Source organism: Salvelinus sp. IW2-2015, linkage group LG5 (assembly GCF_002910315.2).
Source record: "Salvelinus sp. IW2-2015 linkage group LG5, ASM291031v2, whole genome shotgun sequence".
NCBI classification, from domain to species: domain Eukaryota; kingdom Metazoa; phylum Chordata; class Actinopteri; order Salmoniformes; family Salmonidae; genus Salvelinus; species Salvelinus sp. IW2-2015.
This window is the reverse complement of record NC_036844.1, coordinates 25,069,725-25,090,380: the sequence shown is the minus strand read 5'-3', so window position 1 is coordinate 25,090,380 and position 20,656 is coordinate 25,069,725. Positions and strand designations below refer to the sequence as shown.

At 44.3% G+C, this 20,656-nt stretch overlaps 1 protein-coding gene across 2 annotated transcripts in view; it reads right to left on the bottom strand.

Annotated features, from left to right (window-relative positions):
• Positions 1 to 1,427: 1,427 nt before the first annotated feature.
• Positions 1,428 to 20,656, bottom strand: part of LOC111964090 (PHD finger protein 24-like) — a 28,640-nt gene continuing 9,411 nt past the window's right edge. The window contains exons 2-9 of one of the 2 annotated variants that reach the window (XM_023987807.3): positions 14,096 to 14,538; positions 10,470 to 10,655; positions 7,703 to 7,781; positions 5,483 to 5,685; positions 5,159 to 5,325; positions 4,092 to 4,124; positions 3,109 to 3,186; positions 1,428 to 2,977 (exon numbers count right to left, since the gene is read on the bottom strand). In XM_023987807.3, coding sequence (XP_023843575.1) covers positions 2,881 to 2,977; positions 3,109 to 3,186; positions 4,092 to 4,124; positions 5,159 to 5,325; positions 5,483 to 5,685; positions 7,703 to 7,781; positions 10,470 to 10,655; positions 14,096 to 14,536 — 1,284 coding nt within the window. In that variant the 5' untranslated portion in view covers positions 14,537 to 14,538 and the 3' untranslated portion in view covers positions 1,428 to 2,880. The remainder of the gene's footprint in view (positions 2,978 to 3,108; positions 3,187 to 4,091; positions 4,125 to 5,158; positions 5,326 to 5,482; positions 5,686 to 7,702; positions 7,782 to 10,469; positions 10,656 to 14,095; positions 14,539 to 20,656) is intronic. The other variant, XM_023987808.2, reaches the window with a different exon arrangement.

The following is a 20,656-nucleotide window of genomic DNA, read 5'->3' as shown; positions in this document are numbered from 1 at the left end:
AGGAAGCTGAGCGAGGTGGGAGGTGTAGTGTTGTGTTTGTGTGGGCGGGTGTTAAAATGGATGGTTTGGGAAGATGGGCGGTATGCGTGGGATGTTTTAGTTATGGCCGATTTGTAGGAAACTGGTTAGCTTGGGAACTGTGTAAATGTACAGAGCATGCTGTCACTACAGGTTTATGAGAGAGTATAGAACTGAATAAAATCACACACACACAAACCACCTCTCGTTGTCTCGGTGGAACTCCCAGGGTGGGTCTTCTTGATAAGTCTGCTGATGAACATGGTGACGTAACTGATGCCTTGACCTTTCGGCGTGGCTCCATTAGGGCGGGCAGACAGATGGCCAGGCCCGGCTGTTCTCTCCCCCCTCCTGCTCTGGTGATGACTGCAGTGCTCCTGTTTACCACTGGGAGCAGGATGGTGGTGATTGTCCAGCATCCCTGTGGTGCCATGTCTGTCAATAACACAGCACAGCACACCCCTAGAAGCTGGGTCAGTCAGCAATCTTCCCCCTGAGCTTAGTGGGACACTGGCTAACCTTTACACTGAGCTTCATTCAGTCATACAAGGGGCTCTGCATAGACACACTCTGGCTTTAATGGGCCCTGAACCTGCTGTCACTCTAAGTGGATCATTGCTGTGGTAAATAATAGTATTGCTGTGAGCAAAATGTTATAAGGCTAAATCAAATGCGACTTTACACATTGATTGAGGTGCTACAGAGCTCCGTTTTGTGTTGACGTAGCCCTACCTGTTACTGTTTACAGAGTTGCCAGTTAACATGGGACTAGAATATTATCATCTAAGAAGGATGCTCCCTCCCTCTCTTTCTCCAAGCTTGAATCTCAATTTAGAGATGGCTACAGTATCTAATATTTTATTTCTCAGAAGAACAATATTGACAAACCCTCAGGGATAGTGCTCAGTGGTGTTCGTGGCAGTAGCCATACGCTGTTAATATTTTACTCCCTCCACAAGTTAGGGCTCCTTTCAAAACCAGCCAGCCCGGAAGAATGTGGTTTACTCTGTGCCTTTTACGCTCACTGGAGCCAGCATCAAATCAAATCAAATGTTATTTAAGTGTTAATGTAATCCTTTATGAAATACTGTGTCTGTGTGTATTGGAGAAACTTAGAGGGTTTTCATTGAGCCTCTCCACTCCACTCTGCCCTCAACACTCCCTGGGCACGCTCCTTTATTTGTCCAGTTAGCTGCTTAGGGTAAAATGGTTAGTCACTACTACCTACAGTGCTGTTGGCGTTTATTTATTTACTGTTTTGAACTGTTTTATTTATCTTGATAGAGCAGATGTCACCTAGTAAAGACACTAAAAACTCTCAATGACCATTTCAACTTTTGATGCTTTAGGGAAATGGTCAGATAATGGTTTTGATGGTGTGTTTAAATGAATTATTTATCGAAAGCCATTATTTTTGTTCCTTGGGAATTGGACACTTAGCATAGAAATACGTAGTACAGAGTGTGATTTAGGAGGGTTAATGCCATTCATTTATTTCAGCACTGTCACATATTCCAAAGCCTTTACCCTCTTAGGATTCAAGTAATGACCTACTTCAGGCCAGGATACCAGACAAGGGACCTTCATTACATAAGCATAAACATGACATACTGCAGCACCTTGGAAAATGTATCAACAAACTGTTATGTCACTTCATAAAGCCAGGTCTGAAACAATGCTTATGCAAGTATCATGAAGGCCTAATGCGTGGGCTTCAACCTTCATCCTAAGGAGATATTCCTTTCCAATGCTTGATTTAAATTCCAATAAATAATCCTCAAAGCCGTACAAATCTAAATGACAGTGTTCAAATAAAATATTGGAATGGCAGCAGCAGCAGATAATTCTACTTTGTCATAGCATACATATGCAGTGGTTGGACTACTACATTACAAGAGAAAATGTACTTATGGCTGAATGTACAGGCCAGATACTGGGTTAGTGTCCATTACGATATCATAATCATCAAAAATAAATGGATCTTGAACAAGTGAGTGGAAAAACTGAAAATAGCTTAGAGGGTACAGGAATAAATACAGATTTTTAATGCATAATAATATGTCATTATACTTGTATGTATGGCATGTCTTATTATATAATATTATGTATGCGGATAGCTGTTATTCCTGTTTGGTACATGTGCTGATCTGGAGCAGTTGCACGGTCAGTCCTATACACTCATTAACCAAGATTTGAAGGGGCTTAAAAATCTCCCTAAATGACAGATACTATTTTATGATCAACAAGTATGATGCCAAGTGATACAAAACAGTGATACAATACAGAAGCTGATCCAAATATGATGCTTTACCCAATAGCAGGATATGTGATAGCATAAGACAGCCTATCATTGTCATTCTAATCCAATTGAATTGATCATACAGAGGTTTGTAAGACTGTAGCATGACAAATTGACTGTATATAGTAGTTATCGTTTAGGGGAAAGTGTGCCTCCCAGGATACCCCGAGTTTTCAAAGCATCAGTGAATTGTTAGCTTGTGTTGAAAATGGGCTGTTGCTTTTTATCCTGTGTTTCAGGAGTATCTATAACCAGTGGATTGTCAGCTTGTGTTGTCAGGTTGTTTATCATTTTACCCTCAGTAAGTACTTGTAGGTCATTGATTGTTGTTGTCAGTGGGTCGTTGACTGGTGGTGTCAGTTGGTCGTTGATTGTTGCTGTCAGTTGGTCAATGAAGCAAGAGATCTGTTGATGGCTTATTCTGTCCTGTCCAGTCTCTGAGTGGTACAGTATTCCCCTACAGTGCCATGGTACCGGCTCTGCACCTGTCCTCCACAGGGACTTCCAGGGGTGGCCTTCTCTCTATGGTGGGGCCCGGCCCAGGCAAGGTGAGGACGCTGGGGCTATAGGGGCAGACGGATATGCATTGCCGAGCTGTTGGGCCGGGCAGCCAGGATGTAGATGGCACTCTCCCTCAGGAAGTCATCCCAGCTCAGTGGTCTGGTGACGGGAACAGAGAGGAGGTTAGGGAGCCATATCCTCTAAACGGAGGTCAACTAAGGACAGACACACACACACACACACTCAAGCACGCATAGGCCTGCAAACACATAATTGTATTTATTACATACCTGTCATCTTTCTGAGTGCTTCTCTCACTGCTGGAGCTGGCTGGGCTGCTGTCAGATATGGGGCCAACATGGCTAATACTGCAGCAGGAAAAGCACACACAAACAAGACAGACAGATTCACTATACGCTACAATAGGTGGCATTGAGTTTCCAACATGTCTGCCAAGGACAAGACACCCTTTAGCTTTGAAAAGCAATTTGTTTCATCTGTGAAGAGGTCAGGTAGAAATCTAGTGCAAAACCACATTGAAAATATCTCAGTGGGTTATTGAGACCAAATGGCTTTCTTCCAGGCCACAGCCCAACTCATGAATTATTAAAGATAGAGTAAGAGACAGGCTCACGGTTTGCTCCGCATTTAAACCTCTTCTATGAAAGATGAATACTTGAACACTTTCTGCTACATCCTCAGTCTTGTTGCACTCTCTGGCTTAATATTATGTATATATTATACACTGTGAGTAATCTCTATGTAAAAGCTGTAAAACACAGCAGACAGAGCACTTTGTTGTCTTGTCTGACCTAAGAGGTGAATTAGAATGCATGCTCGGTCCTTGGCGTAGGGACCAGACCCTTTCACATCCACTTGGCCCCCCGTGTCCTCTTAAAGCTGACGAGGGAAGCCTTCTAGAGCTTCTCACAGGAGAACAAAAGTTTGCCTTTTGATCCCTCTAATGAGAGGACTGGATATTTCTTATCCACAGCTCAAACCAACAGGGAATCATCATATGAAGGGCTCTTGGTGTATAAGCTAGACATCTCAATTGTTCTTGGACTTTTATAGATCCCACCTGTAGTGTTTGCTCTATGATTCCAGTATTCCTCAGATGGACTTTATCCTGGCCTTGGTGAGAGGGTGAGTGAAATTATGGGTGGAACGTCAAAAAGGAATAGGTCGTGTGAGATTACTTGTGGATTGAGGGCTTGAAGACGCTAAAGAGAAGAAAAAATACTGATAACCCATGCAGTGCTTTGTCACTTACCCACAATTCAGAGGAGAACACAATCCAATGAGTCTGAAGGATGGAACATAAGGCGATAAGGCGTATGGAATGGTATGACATGACATATAACAGTGAAGGAGGCCAGTACAGGGTAGTCCATTCACACAGTCACACGCACGCACACACACACTGACTCAATCAGTGAATGATTGTGAATGAATCAGTACCTGGGAGAAATCTCCAATCACAGACAGTGCAATTATCCACACTGAGATGAGGAGCGGTGAGATGAAGAGAGGTGAGGGATAGAAATAAACCTAGCTAAAGTCAATTGTTCCATTCAGCTCAGAGCAGCCACGAACTAATGGGGTCAATGGGACTCCAAGGTCTGGGTCTGACACCAATGATAAATATAAATATTCTACTCAAGGAGGGCTCACTGTTTAATGAATTAGAATCAACTTTGTGCAGGTTGGCATTTATTGTCATGAATCTTGAACTGAAGGCAGCTCTGCAGAGTGGTCACTAGCTAGCACAGCCACAAAGTCATACAAATCTGATTTTAACCTTAAGCTTAACCCTGACATCAACCGCACTGCTAACCCTAATGCCTAACCCTAACCTTAAACTAATACCAAACACTCAGTTCTGCCTCCAGGGCAAGATTCATGACAGTTCGGCGTATGCATGACTTTCTCCATCAGAATTGTCATCAAACACTCTATTTCAATGATTTATTTTCCCTAACCGTGCACATGCATGCAAAGCAGAAAAGTTCATTCATCGGCTGCAACAGGGGAAACGAAACTGATGAAACCCCAGTAGATGAAACCCCAGTAGTTCACACCTCTCAGGCACAGTCATTGACGTTTCTGCATCTCACGCCACGTTAAATTAAACATCTCTTTGTTAAGTGTTATTAGTTCTAGAGTATGAAGCGGATTAAAGAGGCTTGAGGAATTTTTCACATTACCTTGTACTGATTGAGTTCTATTTTCCCCTTGAGTAGAAGCTCCTGACTGTGAGTCTGTGACAGACATTTAATTAACTTCTCAACCTCATCTCCTGTGGATGGATGGTTATGGGCTCAACAGTGTTGTGCTCACCTCACATTGCAGGACTGGGACTCCTTGCTGAGCTTCTGAAACCAGGACTGCTGGGCCCAGCGGGTCTCTGCTCCCGTGACCACACTGTCTTTATCCAGGTCCAAACTCATGAACACTGACCGCACATGGTCCCGCTCCTTAGCACTCAACAGCCGCACCAAGGAGTTCTGGGAACAAAGGCATCCAGAGGATGAGAGTTTGTGTGTGTGTGTGCCCTGGAGTGTGTGTATGCGTTTGTATGTGTCTATATGCACATGTGTGTCAATGTGTAACACACCACACTTGAATGCCACAGGTTTAGTGGGTTCTGATGGTTTCTGATACCTCTGTGCGGAACTTCTTGAGCACTCCAAGGGACTCGTGGTAGAGGAAGTCAGACCACTCGATCTGGCCCCTCTTCTCCGGGTCCAGGGCAGCGAACTGGGYCAACACCTCCTCCTCCTGCTCATCAGAGAGGTCCTTCTCAAACAGTTGCTTGGACACAAAGTGGCGGTACTGCAGCAGCTCATCTGACACCAGGCACGACTCTACACAGCAAGAGCAGTTCATCACAACACACACTAATTAATCTCCACAAGCAGTGATCCAGATGCAATTAGTTTATGATTATTATTAATTTCACAAAGGCGAGAACGCCTGTCATTTATATCACACATTGCAATGGAAACCAGGCTGAAACATAGCGTGCAGTTTTATAGAAACCTGTAACAGACAATTGCTAAGAAATACATACAGTAACGAGTAGTTAAAGAGACATATTGATTATGACGTTGCCCTGTTGGGTGAGGTTTATGACCCCCCCCATAAATACCTTTCCCACTATTCTCTCCACTCTACAGAATGGACTCTTGGAAAGGCCTTTGTTAACATAGAGAGAATATGGTAACATCTACAAATTGGGGAATGGAACAATATTTCTGTAATCCAACCAGTTGAAAGTGTCCGTTGGTACTTAAGAATATGATGTCAGATCAGTTGTTGTCTGGGACATTATCACTGATGACAGGACAACATAAATTGTATCTTGGAAAGTSTACACATTCTAGTTATCAGATTCACATGGAATTGTTGTGCAATTTAAATGTTTAAATATGAAACTATTTGTGAAAAGATTAAATAAAATGTTAGCCTTCTAAATGAGAGAATTGTTTTCATAAGTAAACTATGCTCACTCAGTGGCCACRCCCAAGTGAACAGACATTGGTTGGAGAGGGATGAAACACGCCCTTCTCTTCTCCAGTATAAAAGCACCCGTGACCCAATTCACATCAGACTWAGAAAACCCCAGCGTGAGCTGTGGTTGCGAATGGTTGAATACCCACTCTACATAACAAAATCTACATGAGATTTACATCACGTGGAAGTGACGATCACCACGCTGGAAGGATGAATTTCTACTAGACCAGCCAGAATACAGCGCAAGCTGATTATGGTAATTTGGTATGAACTTTAAACTCTTATTTACTAAAGAAGTGATACATCCTAGACGCCGAGTTATCAGCTGCAGCTGTAAATGTATGTGGCCTAGGAAAGGACAGACAATCTCCTGAGAACAACAGGGTACTTCAACGTATCCGCTCTACAACACTATGACCAGAAAGATTCTTCAAAGGACAATGGCAATCTCTGGTGGGCAAACCAGTCTTCCATCTTCGACCCATCTATCGAAGTGCAGCTCAGAGTAAATATAATCATGCATTTTCCTTTTCCGAAAGGGCGGTAACTAGAAAGCATAAGATTCTGTATTTACGGTAGCATAGCTTCTCAAGGTCTGATAGAGACCCAATCCCCTTTGTCCCTTAGTCTTCCCGCTCTTTTATTCAAACCCAACCCCCTTTCTTTGTGTAACCAGCTGTCATATCGGTTTCGTCCGCTAAGGACTTTTTCTTTTATGACATGATTAGTAATCGATGTATGATCTATCCTGTGTATATGTAATTCTGTGTGATTATTTAGGTATTTAGTAAATAAATAATTAAGCCAATTTTGTATTGCTGATTCAACTTGTTAGCCAGGGTTCGTGCAGATAACCAAGGATTTTACRACGTTCAGATGAGACTGAATAAGGTGATGATTAATAATTAACTGCTATTGATATAAAAGATCTTCAGATCTTTAAGAGTTTATTCGGGAAGACAGCTGCTCTATAAACACTCTTCCGTGGTGTCCCAGGTTATTATCAAGTTAACTGTTGCATAGTTTAATTTGATCATGTAATCTTTCAAACATTTGGTTATCGATTTGATAAAATAGCCTGTCATATAATTTAATCAGTCAGAGACACGACATTGTGCATTACAAAAACAGAGAGCTTTTGGCACCATTCTGTTCTCACTAACCTTTTGCTTATATGCTGAGGGTTGGCCCAGAAATGCTTGAAGTGAATAAGAACAACCTGTATACACAATGTACTGGGGGTATTGATCTATTATTCACTGTCTACAGTGCTATACCCATTAAGGCCTACTTGTCCCAGATAATGCAGATCTGTCGTCTGTGTAATGTATTGTTTTCTAGAGGTGCAGCACAAGCACCATGACTGACCAGGGATGATCTTGCACTGCTTGAAGGTTTCCATCAGGCTGTACATCTCCTCTTCAGTCAGGAGCAGGTTCACATTGTCCTATGGGAGAAAGGGGCAAAGGTCACTGTTAATAGGGAGAGATCTGATACAAACTCATGTCTGAAGCTAATTATGTACGGGTCAGCACAAAGTGTGCCCCGCTGCCCTCATATGCGCTATAATGGAACATACCCTAATGGATTCATGTGCTGTGTGTCTAAATTCAGTTCAGGGTGCGTCAGAAATGATCCAGAATGCCTTCGTGTGCTTATTATGCAGTTTCTCAGAAGCTATTTTTATAGACAAGTGTGTCAAGTGTGTACTAGATGTTTTGGAATAAACTACCATGGTAATAGGAAAATGTAAGCCTAGCAGCCATTTTACTACACTCCTTGGCGAGGGTACAGTTCAGGTTGAACACATTAAACCTTCTATTAAGTGAATTATCTGCAGCAGGTGTGTGGAGGATGCTAAGTCTCTCTACGCTGTCTATCTCTGATGAGCAGGTTGAGAGGAGGGAGATGGAGGATGAGAATGAGGGACGGTAATAATTGGGGTGGATAATTGGCCATGATATGGGAAATCTCTGGATAGCCCAGGGTTATGGAAATCAGGCCGTTTGATTTCCAGTAGCATCACCTCCGAAAATGTATTTTGTTTAAAGATTTTATGCACTAGGGCTTTGTGTGTGCTCTTTGCATTCTTGCTAACCCCTTAAAGGAATCAAATAAACAATAGTTCCAGGAAAGACAGGCGTATCCCTTAAATGGTTTATTCCTCACATGTATGCTAAAGAGTCCAAACTCTGCTTGCCAGATATCATAAAATAAACTCTTCCTATGTGCCACTGATTTGGAACTGTGGTGCTGGGGTGTAAGAACAGGAGCACACCAGAAGAGGAGGGGGTGCAGGAGTGGTGAATCAAATCTGGGGACTGCTGAAAATGGCCTGCTGGGTGACATTTGTACTTTTCCAGGATTTGCGTAAACACACTGCGTTCAATACGGGTCTGCAAATAAACCCATAAATGTGAGTGCATTGATCAGCTGTGTACCATAGTCACTCACTCTCACTCGATATCCACAGTGCTCAATCTCCTAGCACGGGGAAACTGCTGACTTCATGTTTAAAAGAGAGAAAGCTTTTCTGTATCTGTTCGTAGTGGGATGTGTTGAACTGGGTGTCTAGTTAAACACCACAACCCACTTTCTTGGTTTGTGTTTGTGTATTCTCTGGCAGGTTTGTTAAACTATTGCTCAAGATCAGTTCATGGTGAAAAAAATCCCATTTGAAATCCTCAGGGAGCAGAACTAATCATAAGTGTCAACAATAGAAATCAATTGGATGACGCGCACTAGATGTTTCCGATTTATATTTTAATCTCCCGAGTAATGCTTAAAGTTTTTTTAAATGTATTTGTTCATCCACAATCCGAACAAGTTGAAATACAGTAGGTTACTCTATCCTGAGCACTAGGGGGAGTTATAAATGATTATAAATGATTACAAGCAATTAATTATTATGTTGCAAAGACCCTTAAGCAACCACACTAAAATAATAGGGACACGAGGGTGACTTTTTGGTCGCCTCGATGGTGGAAAAGTCTAGTCAGTGGTGACGGCAGCACCAGCTCTCACCACCTCAGGCAAATCCCCAAGCCACATGACTGTGGATGAGAGGAGATGTGAGAATAACACAACACCAAAGCTGTGAAATTACATTTCAAAGGGGACATTTTGGATGACTTTCCCAGGCGATAAAATAAATTGTGTTTGTTTCTGAAGCTTCGATGACAGTTCTTAGATCTCAACTCTTCATAGATGAAAAGGTGTATTTTTCTCACTGTCACTTTCATCTTCTTCTACTATCACGCTTCTCTTCACTTTCTCCCTCACACTCATGCTGATTGTGACCCAGCGAGGAACAAGTCAATTGGCCCTATCGATGTCCCTTCTCAAACTGCCTAAAAATGGCCTCTTTTGTACTCATCAAAGTCTCTCAATCAGCTTCAACTCTCACAGTCTGCAAAAATACTGATGTAGGATCCTAATTTGAGCCAGTTCGCTGCAGCAGGAAAATATTCCGTCAGCAACAGGAAATGTTCATTATTATGTGGATTATAATTATTGGACATTTTTTGTAGGATTTTATTACATTTTGCGTAAGGGAAAATCAAGTCTGAAATTTCAAAGTGGAAATTACAAACTTCAGAAGGCTTTTTTAATTCTCAAATACACTACAAGTAAATTCTCCTGCAACAGACGGATCAAATTAATATCCTACATCTGTAAGATAAGCTCTCTACTTTAGTCTGAAGAGCACTTTAGGAAATGCACCCTTATGCCGTCTGTACTTTAATTTTACCATATTGCACATTGCTTCTCCAAAGATTAGTGGAGTGTCCTTCATGTTGAAGACAAGCTATTTAATTCATTATGAGATTAAGAATCTTGGCACATATTCAACATTGCCTCCAAATGATGTATTACTGGCTTTTTATAAACATACACTTGGGAAAGAGGATCTGGCTGGAAGTATCGTAAGATAATACACTTATATACAGATGTGTGTGTGGGTCAAAGGTGTGTTCAGGTTCATAAAGTGTGTGTTGTTTACAGTTGTGTCTGTTATAGTAACAGTAGTGGGTAGTGGGTATGCATCATACAAAGGTGAAATAGCAGTCTTTGTGGAGTGTGGTTGGTCTTCGTGAATAGCCAATAGGAGGTGATTATTGACTGAGTGACTGACGCAGTAGTAGCAGCTCCAGCCTGTCGCGGTGTGAGCTGTCTCCCTCATCTCCTGCAGGAGTTCAGGGCGCAGGTAGCCCATTTCACTCAGACAGCCATCATGGAAGACCCTTGTGCAGGTCCTGCAGGGAAACAGGTCATCGGCCGTCCACACCTCACACACCTCACACATCTCATCGTTCACCGGCTGGGGAAAAGGCAAATCAGGTCATTGGGTTAAAGACCATACTCCTAATGCAAGAGGTGGGGGTTGAATCCTACGTGGGAGACTTGTCATTTCTGTTCCAAATCCACTAGCTGAAAGATCCATCTACTGTATATGTCTGAGAATCATATGAAGTCACTGACTTATCCAAATGACTAAGTAGTATGGGCTGAAAAGAGGATGTTGAACCTATAACGGTAAATTAATATCTACTTCACCAGAGAAAGATGAACTCGTGAATACCATTTTTATGTCTCTGAGTGCAGTATGAAGGAAGTTGCTAACTAGCGCTAGCATGCTAGCAGATAAGACTTCCATAGACTTCCAGTCATTGCGCTAAAGCTAGTTAGCATTGGCTCGCGAAACTACCTCTAACTTCCTTCATATTGGTCACAGAGACATACAAATGGTATCCACAAGTTCATCTAAGTAGGAAAGTAGATAAAGGGTTTCATTCCCCAAATCCCAAAGCATCCATTTAACATATTTTCATAATCAAACTTTCATACCCACTCCATTAAGCTTCTCCATTAGGGTTTAAATATAGAAATAATCCCCTGTGACACACCTCTCTCTCACAAAGACTGTCAGAAAGACCAGCTTTGAATCACATGTCACCATGTTGAAGGCTAGCTGTTCTCTCCTGAATGTTACAGGCTAGACAGGTTATTGGATTGATCAAACAGTGAATGCAAAGAATGTTGTGTCAATACCGCCATACACTCAAACAATATGATTCAAGTTTAGATTCAAAGCACTGTTTTATTTCATAGTAACTTAAGTGTCATTTTAGAGTCATCAGTTTAGTGTCTCTCTTTCAGGTGATTTCAGGTCCATGCCTCAGGACTCCATTCACAGGCAGAAGACGTTTGACTGTCTACACAGTCAATGTTATTATAGTGGGAACTTATACCATAGCGCAGTCAGTCAGTCTCTTAGTATTAACCTCTAATACTGCTTTGACCTCAGGATGAAAAACGTTGCTATCGTCACAGTCTTATGGACTGACCTTGTCCAACCTGGACCCTTACAGGTGACTATAGCCAGAAGGAATCATACCTCCCCCATACTCAATACTCAAACCTTTTCCTAGAGACATAGTGGTCTATACTCTCATCACATTATGAAACAGATGTAACTCAACAATAGTTTCTAGCTATCTTGTCTGGTATCATTATGTGTGAGGATCCTAACTACAGTTATCTGTAGAGAGCCTTATAGGAAAGGAGAAGTTTCTCTATTGATTTTACCCAATGATGAAGGAGGCTGAAATTGCCTGCTGTCACGCCCTGACCGTAGAGAGCGTTTTATGTCTCTATTTTGGTTTGGTCAGGGTGTGATTTGGGTGGGCAGTCTATGTTCTATGTTCTATGGTTTTCTATTTCCTATGTGTTTGGCCGGGTGTGGTTCTCAATCAGAGGCAGTTGTCTATCGTTGTCTCTGATTGAGAACCATACTTAGGTAGTCTTTTCCCACCTGTGTTTTGTGGGTAATTATTTTCCGTGTGTGTTTGTGTGCACCTCGGTTGCGTCACGTTCTTTGCTGTTTACCTGTTTGTTTTTTGGTTGTTTCGGTTTCACTTTCATTAAAAGGATGTGGAACTACATGCACGMTGCGCCTTGGTCGATTTATGACAGGGAGTGACACCTGCCAATATCATAATTATATCTGATTCCACCAAGACTTTGAGTACTTCCTTGATGACTAATCTACGAAAAACACAGCACTGCTAATTTTCCTCTCTTATGTGAAGTATCCTACAGCTCCAAACATGAACAATTTAATTTAGGGCTGATATCTGTTATCTATTATCTTTCGTAACAAGTATTATGTTCATCTTTATAACTACAGCGACTGAAAAGACTGCAACACTTAACAAAGAGCTGCAGTTAGTTTCAGAACGTGTGGCAAGGAATAAGATAGTCCTAAATATTTCAAAAACTAAAAGCGTTGTATTTGGGACAAATCATTCACTAAACCCTAAACCTGAACTAAATCTTGTAATGAATTAGGTGGAAATTGAGCAAGTTAAGATGACTGTCAAACATATATATTGGTCAAAACATATTGATACAAGAGTAACTAAAATGGGGAGAAGTCCATTATCAACAAGGCAGGTCCTACAGGTCCTAGTTCTGTCGCACCTGGACTACTGTTCAGTTGTGTGGTCAGAAAATTACAATTGGCTCAGAACAGGGCAGCATGGCTGGCACTTAAATGTACAAGGAGAGCTATAATTAATGATATGCATGTCAATCTCTATTGGCTCAAAGTGGAGGAGAGTTTTTGTAAGAAGTGTTGACATGTTGAAAGCACCGAGGTGTCTGTTTAAACGACTAGCACACAGCTCAGACACCCATACATACCCCACAAGACATGCCACCAGAGGTTTCTTCACAATCCCAAAGTCCAGAACAGACTATGGGAGACGCACAGTACTACATAGAGCCATGACTACATGGAACTCTATTCCACATCAGATACAAGCATATGCACACAAGCGTTAGCACACRCACTCTACACACACGCACATTATAATATTCTTGTATTATACATTTTGTATTGTAGATATGTAGTGGTGTAATAATGTTATATGATAAACTGTTTTATGTTTTGTTTTATATGTAATGTAAGTGCCTTTATGGGTTTGGACCTCAGGAAGAGTAGCTGCTGCCTTGGCAACAGCTAATGGGGATCCTTAATAAATACAAATACAAATAACAATATTCTGTTGCTGCTACAGTATTGCCATCCGTTTCAGTAACGTCTTAATCTTAATGTTTTGTCTGCTCCTCTCTAGTCTGTCCCTGCAGCTGTAACATATTATTCCTCATAGTCCACTCTCTGTTCTACTTTTTGTTTCTGATGAGCACCATTAGAGTGATTTAAAGCATAAAAACAATCCCAATCCTCTCTGAGAGTCCTATTATAAAAGTCTGCTCTTCCTAATAGCCACAAGCGGCTAATTGGTCATCTGGTCCAGTCCTGAACCCCGCCCCCGTCTCTGACCACTTCAGGACCCCTATTAGTCATGGTGACCCTGGGATGTGAGGCAGAGGCCAAGGCCTCCTCACTGAGACAGCCTGAGCACCTGCCCACACAACAGCATTCTCTCTATGAAGAGCACTTAGATGCCAACACAAAGGCTCTACCGTAGAGTAGAGGGAAAATAGCTGGTGTGACAAAAGCATACATCTTTTTTCAAACACACATTATCTCACCTATGGGGGGAAATGCTAAAGACTCAGCATACTTAACAGATGTTTAGGTCTCTTTTCAGTCTAAACATCCTAACTCAACTGGAGTTCACGGAGATAAGTCTGCTGTTGCCATGGTAATTCATTCTCACATATATCTTAAAAATTCAGGGGTTTAAAGAACAAAGTAAACCCTTTATTGTACTGTATCCCACACTATCTTACCTGCTCTCTCTGTCCCAGTGCTATTTCCATAGGCTGGTCAACGTTGGCATCTCTCTTGGGACGTACAAAGGCAGGTGGGGTGAGCTGATGGCCGGTCTTGTCCAGATCTTCAGGCTCCACCCCCTTCCCGTCCCGTAACCTATTCCAGGCCTCCTGGTTGACCTTACACTCGTCCCTGGTGGGGGCCGGAGTTGCAGCCTGCTGGGAGGTCCCTGAGGGCCCCGCTTTGCTGTCTGCCTCTCTGTGCTCTGCCTCCTCCTTCTCCTTCAGGTTGGGTGGTGGTGAGGCTTCAGTTGGCCCCTCTCTTTCCTCTTTGGATCCTTCCCCCTGGTTTGTTGTGGATGGGGCGCGTTCCTTTACCCCTTGCTGAAAGGCGGAGACGACTGAGGTGCATTTCTGCACCTTCTCCACCTGATGCTTCTTAGACATGAGCACTCCCATGACTACGTGTAGAGAGAGAGAGAGAGAGAGAGAGAGAGAGAGAAGAAGAACGAGAGAGAAGAGAGAGAGAGAGAGAGAGAGAGAGAGAGAGAAGAGAAGGAGAAGAGAGAGAGAGAGAGAGAGTAGAGAGAGTAGCGAGATAGAGGAGGATGAAGAGATTGAGAGAGAGAGACTTTTGATCTTTTTAGTTTCTTATTTCTTATTTGAACAATCTCATCATCTCATTTAAAACTCTCACCCCCCCGTAAAGTAAAGAAACAAAAATAGTTCCTGTACTGGCAAATACATGTACCATACTACACCATTCCAATCCTACCACATATACACAACCACCATCACCAATACACAAAAAAACATAATTACCGTCTCTCCTACAATCCGTATATGTCATAAAACATCTTCCCGCAGCAACTACAGACGCCCCAACACACCAATACTCTCCTCAAACATCATCACACACAGTTGATCAGTTTATAGGAACTCCAAACTCAACCCTAAAGGCGCGCAGAACCACTCCATTAAACAGTACGTAAAGGTCTGTTATCTCCGCTCCAAATGTACCCTGTTTCTCCTTTTTAGCCAAAATTAGCTAATTTTGCCTAGAGGCAACAGAAAACTCGTCACAGGCAAATACTATGCAGTTTTATGTTTGCTATTCTCCTTTAACTCGAATACCTGTATATATCCATTAAAAACATCCCAACTAGCCAAAAAAAACCCCCACCTGTCACACCAGACATTTCCATACTAGGAAGACATAAAATAGGCATTAAACCTGGTCACAATCAGAAAATTTGGGGTAAATCGACGAAGACTCACAGTGACAGCTAGATTTCTGCTTCTTTCATTGGTGAACACGAAAAACGGGACACACCTGCGCGTGCCCAATCGTCCTGTTGGCTCAACCCGTGCCAACCCGACTCTAGTAGTGGACCAGGCGTTCATGAAGAACCTCACTGAGGTCCCTACCTCTTTGTATCTGGGGTTCTGCTAGAGCGCCCTCCATCCTAAAACACAGCCTACTCTCCGCCCCACATACCCCTGCCACTGATGTGCCTTCAACTCCTGGTTGGCTTCTAATGTTCCTAACTAACGGAGAGTTGTAGACGGGCTTTAACCTCCGCACACCCTCACACACAACTCTTCGCCCCAGGCTCTGGAGGTGGTAAATAAAGATCTAACAAGTCCTCTACAGACCGCCCCTGCCAGTGCTCCCCAGTCTCTGCCGTTCACCTGCTAGGGGAGACACATTGTGTGGCCCCTGTCCGCTAATAAGGCCTATCTCAAAACAACGAACGCACATACCGGCTCAGGACAGTGCTCGTCCTGGAACCTCCTGCCAGGATTCATCTTCTCCAGCAGCTAATGAGACTTATTCCTGTGTTGCGATCTCGCGCCACAATGAGAGAAGATCCTCGTACCCTCGGTTTCGCCACCCCTCCTCTCCCAGCAGGTCTCAGGGTCACCTAGCTTTGAGTAAACCCCTGCGCGATCAGTATGCTCTCTCAGGGTGTTCACGCCGACTAGCGAAACATCTCAGAAGGGATGGCTGGGTGTTGGAAAAATAGGCTCTCCCACACCCACTGCCCAGCCCCGCCCCTCCCCTTTCTTCGTGAGGCCGCTAGCACTGCCAGAGCACTTCAGCCACCACCAAGAGCTACAAAACTCTGCGAGGAACCTGCTAACGTCGCCTCTCCAGCTACCATAGGGAAAGCTTGCCGGTCGCAAACCCAATCCCCAGCTCTCCTCAGCAGCGCGCCATGCTGGTTCCCTCCAGCCACCATACAAGGTACTGAGATACAAAGCGAGCTCATGCCGCCTTAAGCCGCGAAAGCACATTCCTCTCTCCAGTTCCACCAGGCCCTGTTCCTTCCTTCTGGACGGGTCATGTGACAACACTAGGCTGCCTTCAGCCGTGATGGCCCGACCAAAAGAAGTCCACCAGCTTGCGTTGCAGAGTCTGCAAGCAGACCGCGGGGGGGTTGAGGAACAGCCAGTTTATGCCACAAGGAAGATGCCACCAGGTTGTTGATATTTCAGCACACCCTCCCTCTATATGATGACACTGGGACACAGGAGCCACCTCACACTGGCCAGTCTTGACACCACTGCCTGTGACAGCCCCTCCCAGTCTTGCTGACCCACCTCTCCGAGCCCAGGTACACCCCCCAACACTTTAAAAGCCCTCACAACCCCACTGCAAACCCCCTGGAAGCAGAGGAGGAACCCTATCCCCCCATGCCCCCATAACAGAGCTTTGCTCTTTCCCCAGTTTACCTTAGCTGATGAAGCTCCCTCGTACACCTTCAGACTGGTTCGTCTTAGCTCCTGCATATCTCCCATCCCTGACCATCACAGAAACAATCATCTGCATATGCTGACGACTGCTATTCCTGTCACCACCTCCATGCCTGTCCAGCACACCTCCCCGCAGTCTCCTGCGTAGCAGTCCTAAAAAAGCTCAATGGCTAGTGTGTACAGCTGCCCAATAGAGGCATCCTTGTCTAATTGCCCCGTCTCACCCAGACAGATCACGTAGCGCCCCTCCCACCTTAACCATACCATGAGACGCCCAGCATACAACTACGAGAACTTCACACAGTTCACAAGCTCTTCCCAAACCCAAAACACAGCATCACATTACAACAATATCAATGATGCCACGTACTTACAAAAGCCTTCTCTTGCATTAACAACGGACAGTCCAAAGTCATAATCATCGCACCTCAACAAGAGAAGCTCCAAACACTTAGTCTCGCCATAAATCACAAAGAACAAGTTGTCCGTGATTGGAAGGCTCCGGTCAACAACAATATGTAGTTCTCGTGGACTTTGTATTATAGAGTCCAGAGATGTTTATCAGTCTGTTAGAGAGGACCGTTGCAAATATCTTATAGTCCGCACAGAGTAATGCCACAGGCCTCCAGTTCTTAAGTTCACACAAGTCCCCTTTTTTGGCAGGAGATCAGGCCGCCCGACGGGCGACTCATCGCAACTCTCGCTACCTCGACGCATTCACGCAACACGCAAAAGAAATCCTGTCCAAAAGTAGTTCCCCAGATATTTTTGTAAAACTCTCACTGGAAGTCCATCGACCCCGGTGCTGACGACCGGGGACATCTGGGTTACGGCCTCTGCCATGCATGACAACAGAGGAGATGTCCATTTCATCCCTCTGTGCCCGAGAGAGACTAGGGAGTCCTGCCGAACAAAGACCTGAGCACACATAGGATCACACATATTTCTGCCCTATACAATCAGTATAAAACTCCACAGTCCGCTCCCGCATCTCCCCCACCACAGAGGTCAAACCGCGCCCATCAGACAGCCGAGACAATGCATACCCTTGGCTTCACTGCCTCTGTCCTTCCAAACCAAAGAAGAAGAGCTGGAGCATCCATCTCCTGTAGCATGGAAACGCCTAGCTCTTACAAGAGTGTCACCCTTTCTTTAACCTGGAAAAACTACCCAGGTCACCTACGTAATCGCGCTAAGTAGCCTGGAGGCCTACATTGCCTTCCCACACACATCTCTACCTCCATCTCACTAATACACCGCTCTAGTTCCCCAACTAATCGTCTCCTAGCTCTGGGAGTATAGATGAAGCTTGTTACTGTTGACAAGAAAAAGCCGAATTTGTCCACTTTCCCCACATCCCCACCATTACTTCAGAGACTCATACTCCTCTCTTCTTGCTGCCCCCATCTTTCCCAAATAAGTCTGGAAACCTGAGCAAAAAAAGTGCATCTTGTAAGAACTTAAGCTTTACATTGAACTCTCCAATAAGTGCCTGCCGGGGCCCTGTGTGAAATAGACAGCCAGCCATGTTATGTGGTGATCCGAAAACCCCACTGGGAGAATGTAGGACCCAGCAGCCTATTGCTCTGATTCCTGACATGTAAAAACGGATCAAGTCGAGCTGCACTCACCCTAGCCCCAAAAACCTTCACCCACGTTATACTGACGTCTTGTGTTTGTAGTTTATTCTCCAAACATCCCACTAAGTCTACAACTGATTAAGAGTGTCCTTAACACTCCCACTGACACTGAATGAGGCTCTTCCCCATTTCTTGTCTTTTGTAAAATCCATTGTACAGTTCCAGTCACCTCGATCACCAGCGTCTCCTCAGGCGCTACTGTGAGAGTTCCTGTCTAAGACTCCCAAATAGAACCCCTCTTCTCTCCCTGTGTTAGGCCGATACACATTTATATAAAGACAAAACCCATGTTGTTAATCTCTGCTTTAACAACAAGCAACCTGCCCCTACACACCTCCTTTGAGGAGCAAATTTTACAGCCAGACCCGGTGCAAAAAGGACTGCCACCCCTGCACTAAGATTTGTCCCATGGCTCAACACACTTGCCCCTTTCCACCCAGAGCCCCCAATCAACTTCATCTCCACATCACTATGGTCTCCTGCAGAAACAAACACCTGTACTTTCTTTGTTTTACATATTCACCCAAACACACTCCTCTTTCCCGCATCTCTGGCACCATTATATTAAGCGAGCCTACCCAAGAGTCTCCATAAAGAACTGAAAAAGCCAGCAGAGAAATAGACCAATAGAAAGCTCAAAAAGCCCCAGTGTCAGTAAGAAATTAAACATTTAAACAGTGTCTGAAGGTAAACCTTTACGCACTGTTGTGACCCACTCCTCAACCTAAACCGTTTCTTGGGTGAGAGACACATGCCCCTCATTCTCATAGCATGTTGTATATCTTACAAACTTTCTAGAATCAGGAAAAAAGCCTCAAGAAGTATAACTTTTCCCCCTTAGTCTCATCTCAGGAACCTTGTCAGTTCTCTCAACGTGTACTTAGACCCTCCTGGTTGACTGGCTGTCAGCTCCGGCCAATTGAAGAGGAGTCTAAAAAAATAACTCCTCATCCTCTTCCTCAGACTACTCTCTCTCTTCTCTATCGTCCACCCTGACCACCTGCCCTTTCTCTCTGGTTAGGGCCTCACGCCACGCAACAGCAACAGGCAACATTTCCATGGTGCCTTTGCCACACCCTTTTCCTTTCCTCTTGACACCCTCCTCCTCCCCCTAATCTCTTACACTTCCCCACTATACTCTCCTCATCCACTAGAATAACCTGACTAGACCCAGTATCATCTACACCACCTCCATAGCTTGACTCGGCCCAGCATCATCTGCCACCACCCTCCATAGCATGACTCGGCCCAGCATCATCTACACCACCCTCCATAGCATGACTTGGGCCAGCCTCACCTACCCCACCATCCATAGCTTGACTAGACTCAGCCTCTGCTATACCCACCATCCATAGCCTGCCTAGACCCAGCACCCTCTACACCGACCCTCCATAGCATAACTAGGCCCAGCCTCAGCTACCCCACCATCTCTACCCGACGAGACCCAGCCTGTGCTTCCCCACCATCTCTAGCTGACTAGACCACCGACCTCTGCTTCTCCACCATCTCAGCCTGACTAGACCCAGCCTCCACCTACCCGACCAGTCTCTAGCCTGACTAGCCCAGCCTCATCTACACCACCATCTCTAGGACTGACTAGGCCCAGCCTCGTGCTGTCTGCATCTCCTTACCCCCTGCATTTTGACCTCGATTTCCCCCATTTGCGCTTGTATCCTCACCTTGTCTACGGCTTTATGTGGGCACGCAAAGCTCTTGTGCCCAAATCCCACATTCAAAACCCAACCGTAGGAAAACTATCTGTGCTTGGCACAAACCTTGCATAGAGCCCCCTCCCCATGCCTCCACTTAAAAATGCACATTTAGCTGTATGCCGTCGTTGCTGTCAGAAACATAACACTTGCACTCGGAACGAAACAACGTGTTGTTTAACGGCATCGCCTGAAACCCTGCTGACAGTACACGGAACAACACCCTTAGCACAAACTTTACACAAAACGGACTCACTCTTCCTAATTTGATCATCCGTGATAAACGGAGGCAATTGCCACTACAACTTCTTGTATTGAAGGGGTAAGAGAGGTGAAATGACACCAACACATCCCTTACTAAAATATTCCGCTAGGCAATAGCCTACCGACCAAATTAGCCCTTTTCATGAACACAACCTACGAAGCATTTATGCTTGCGATTACATGAAGCATGCAAGATGTATATAGACCAA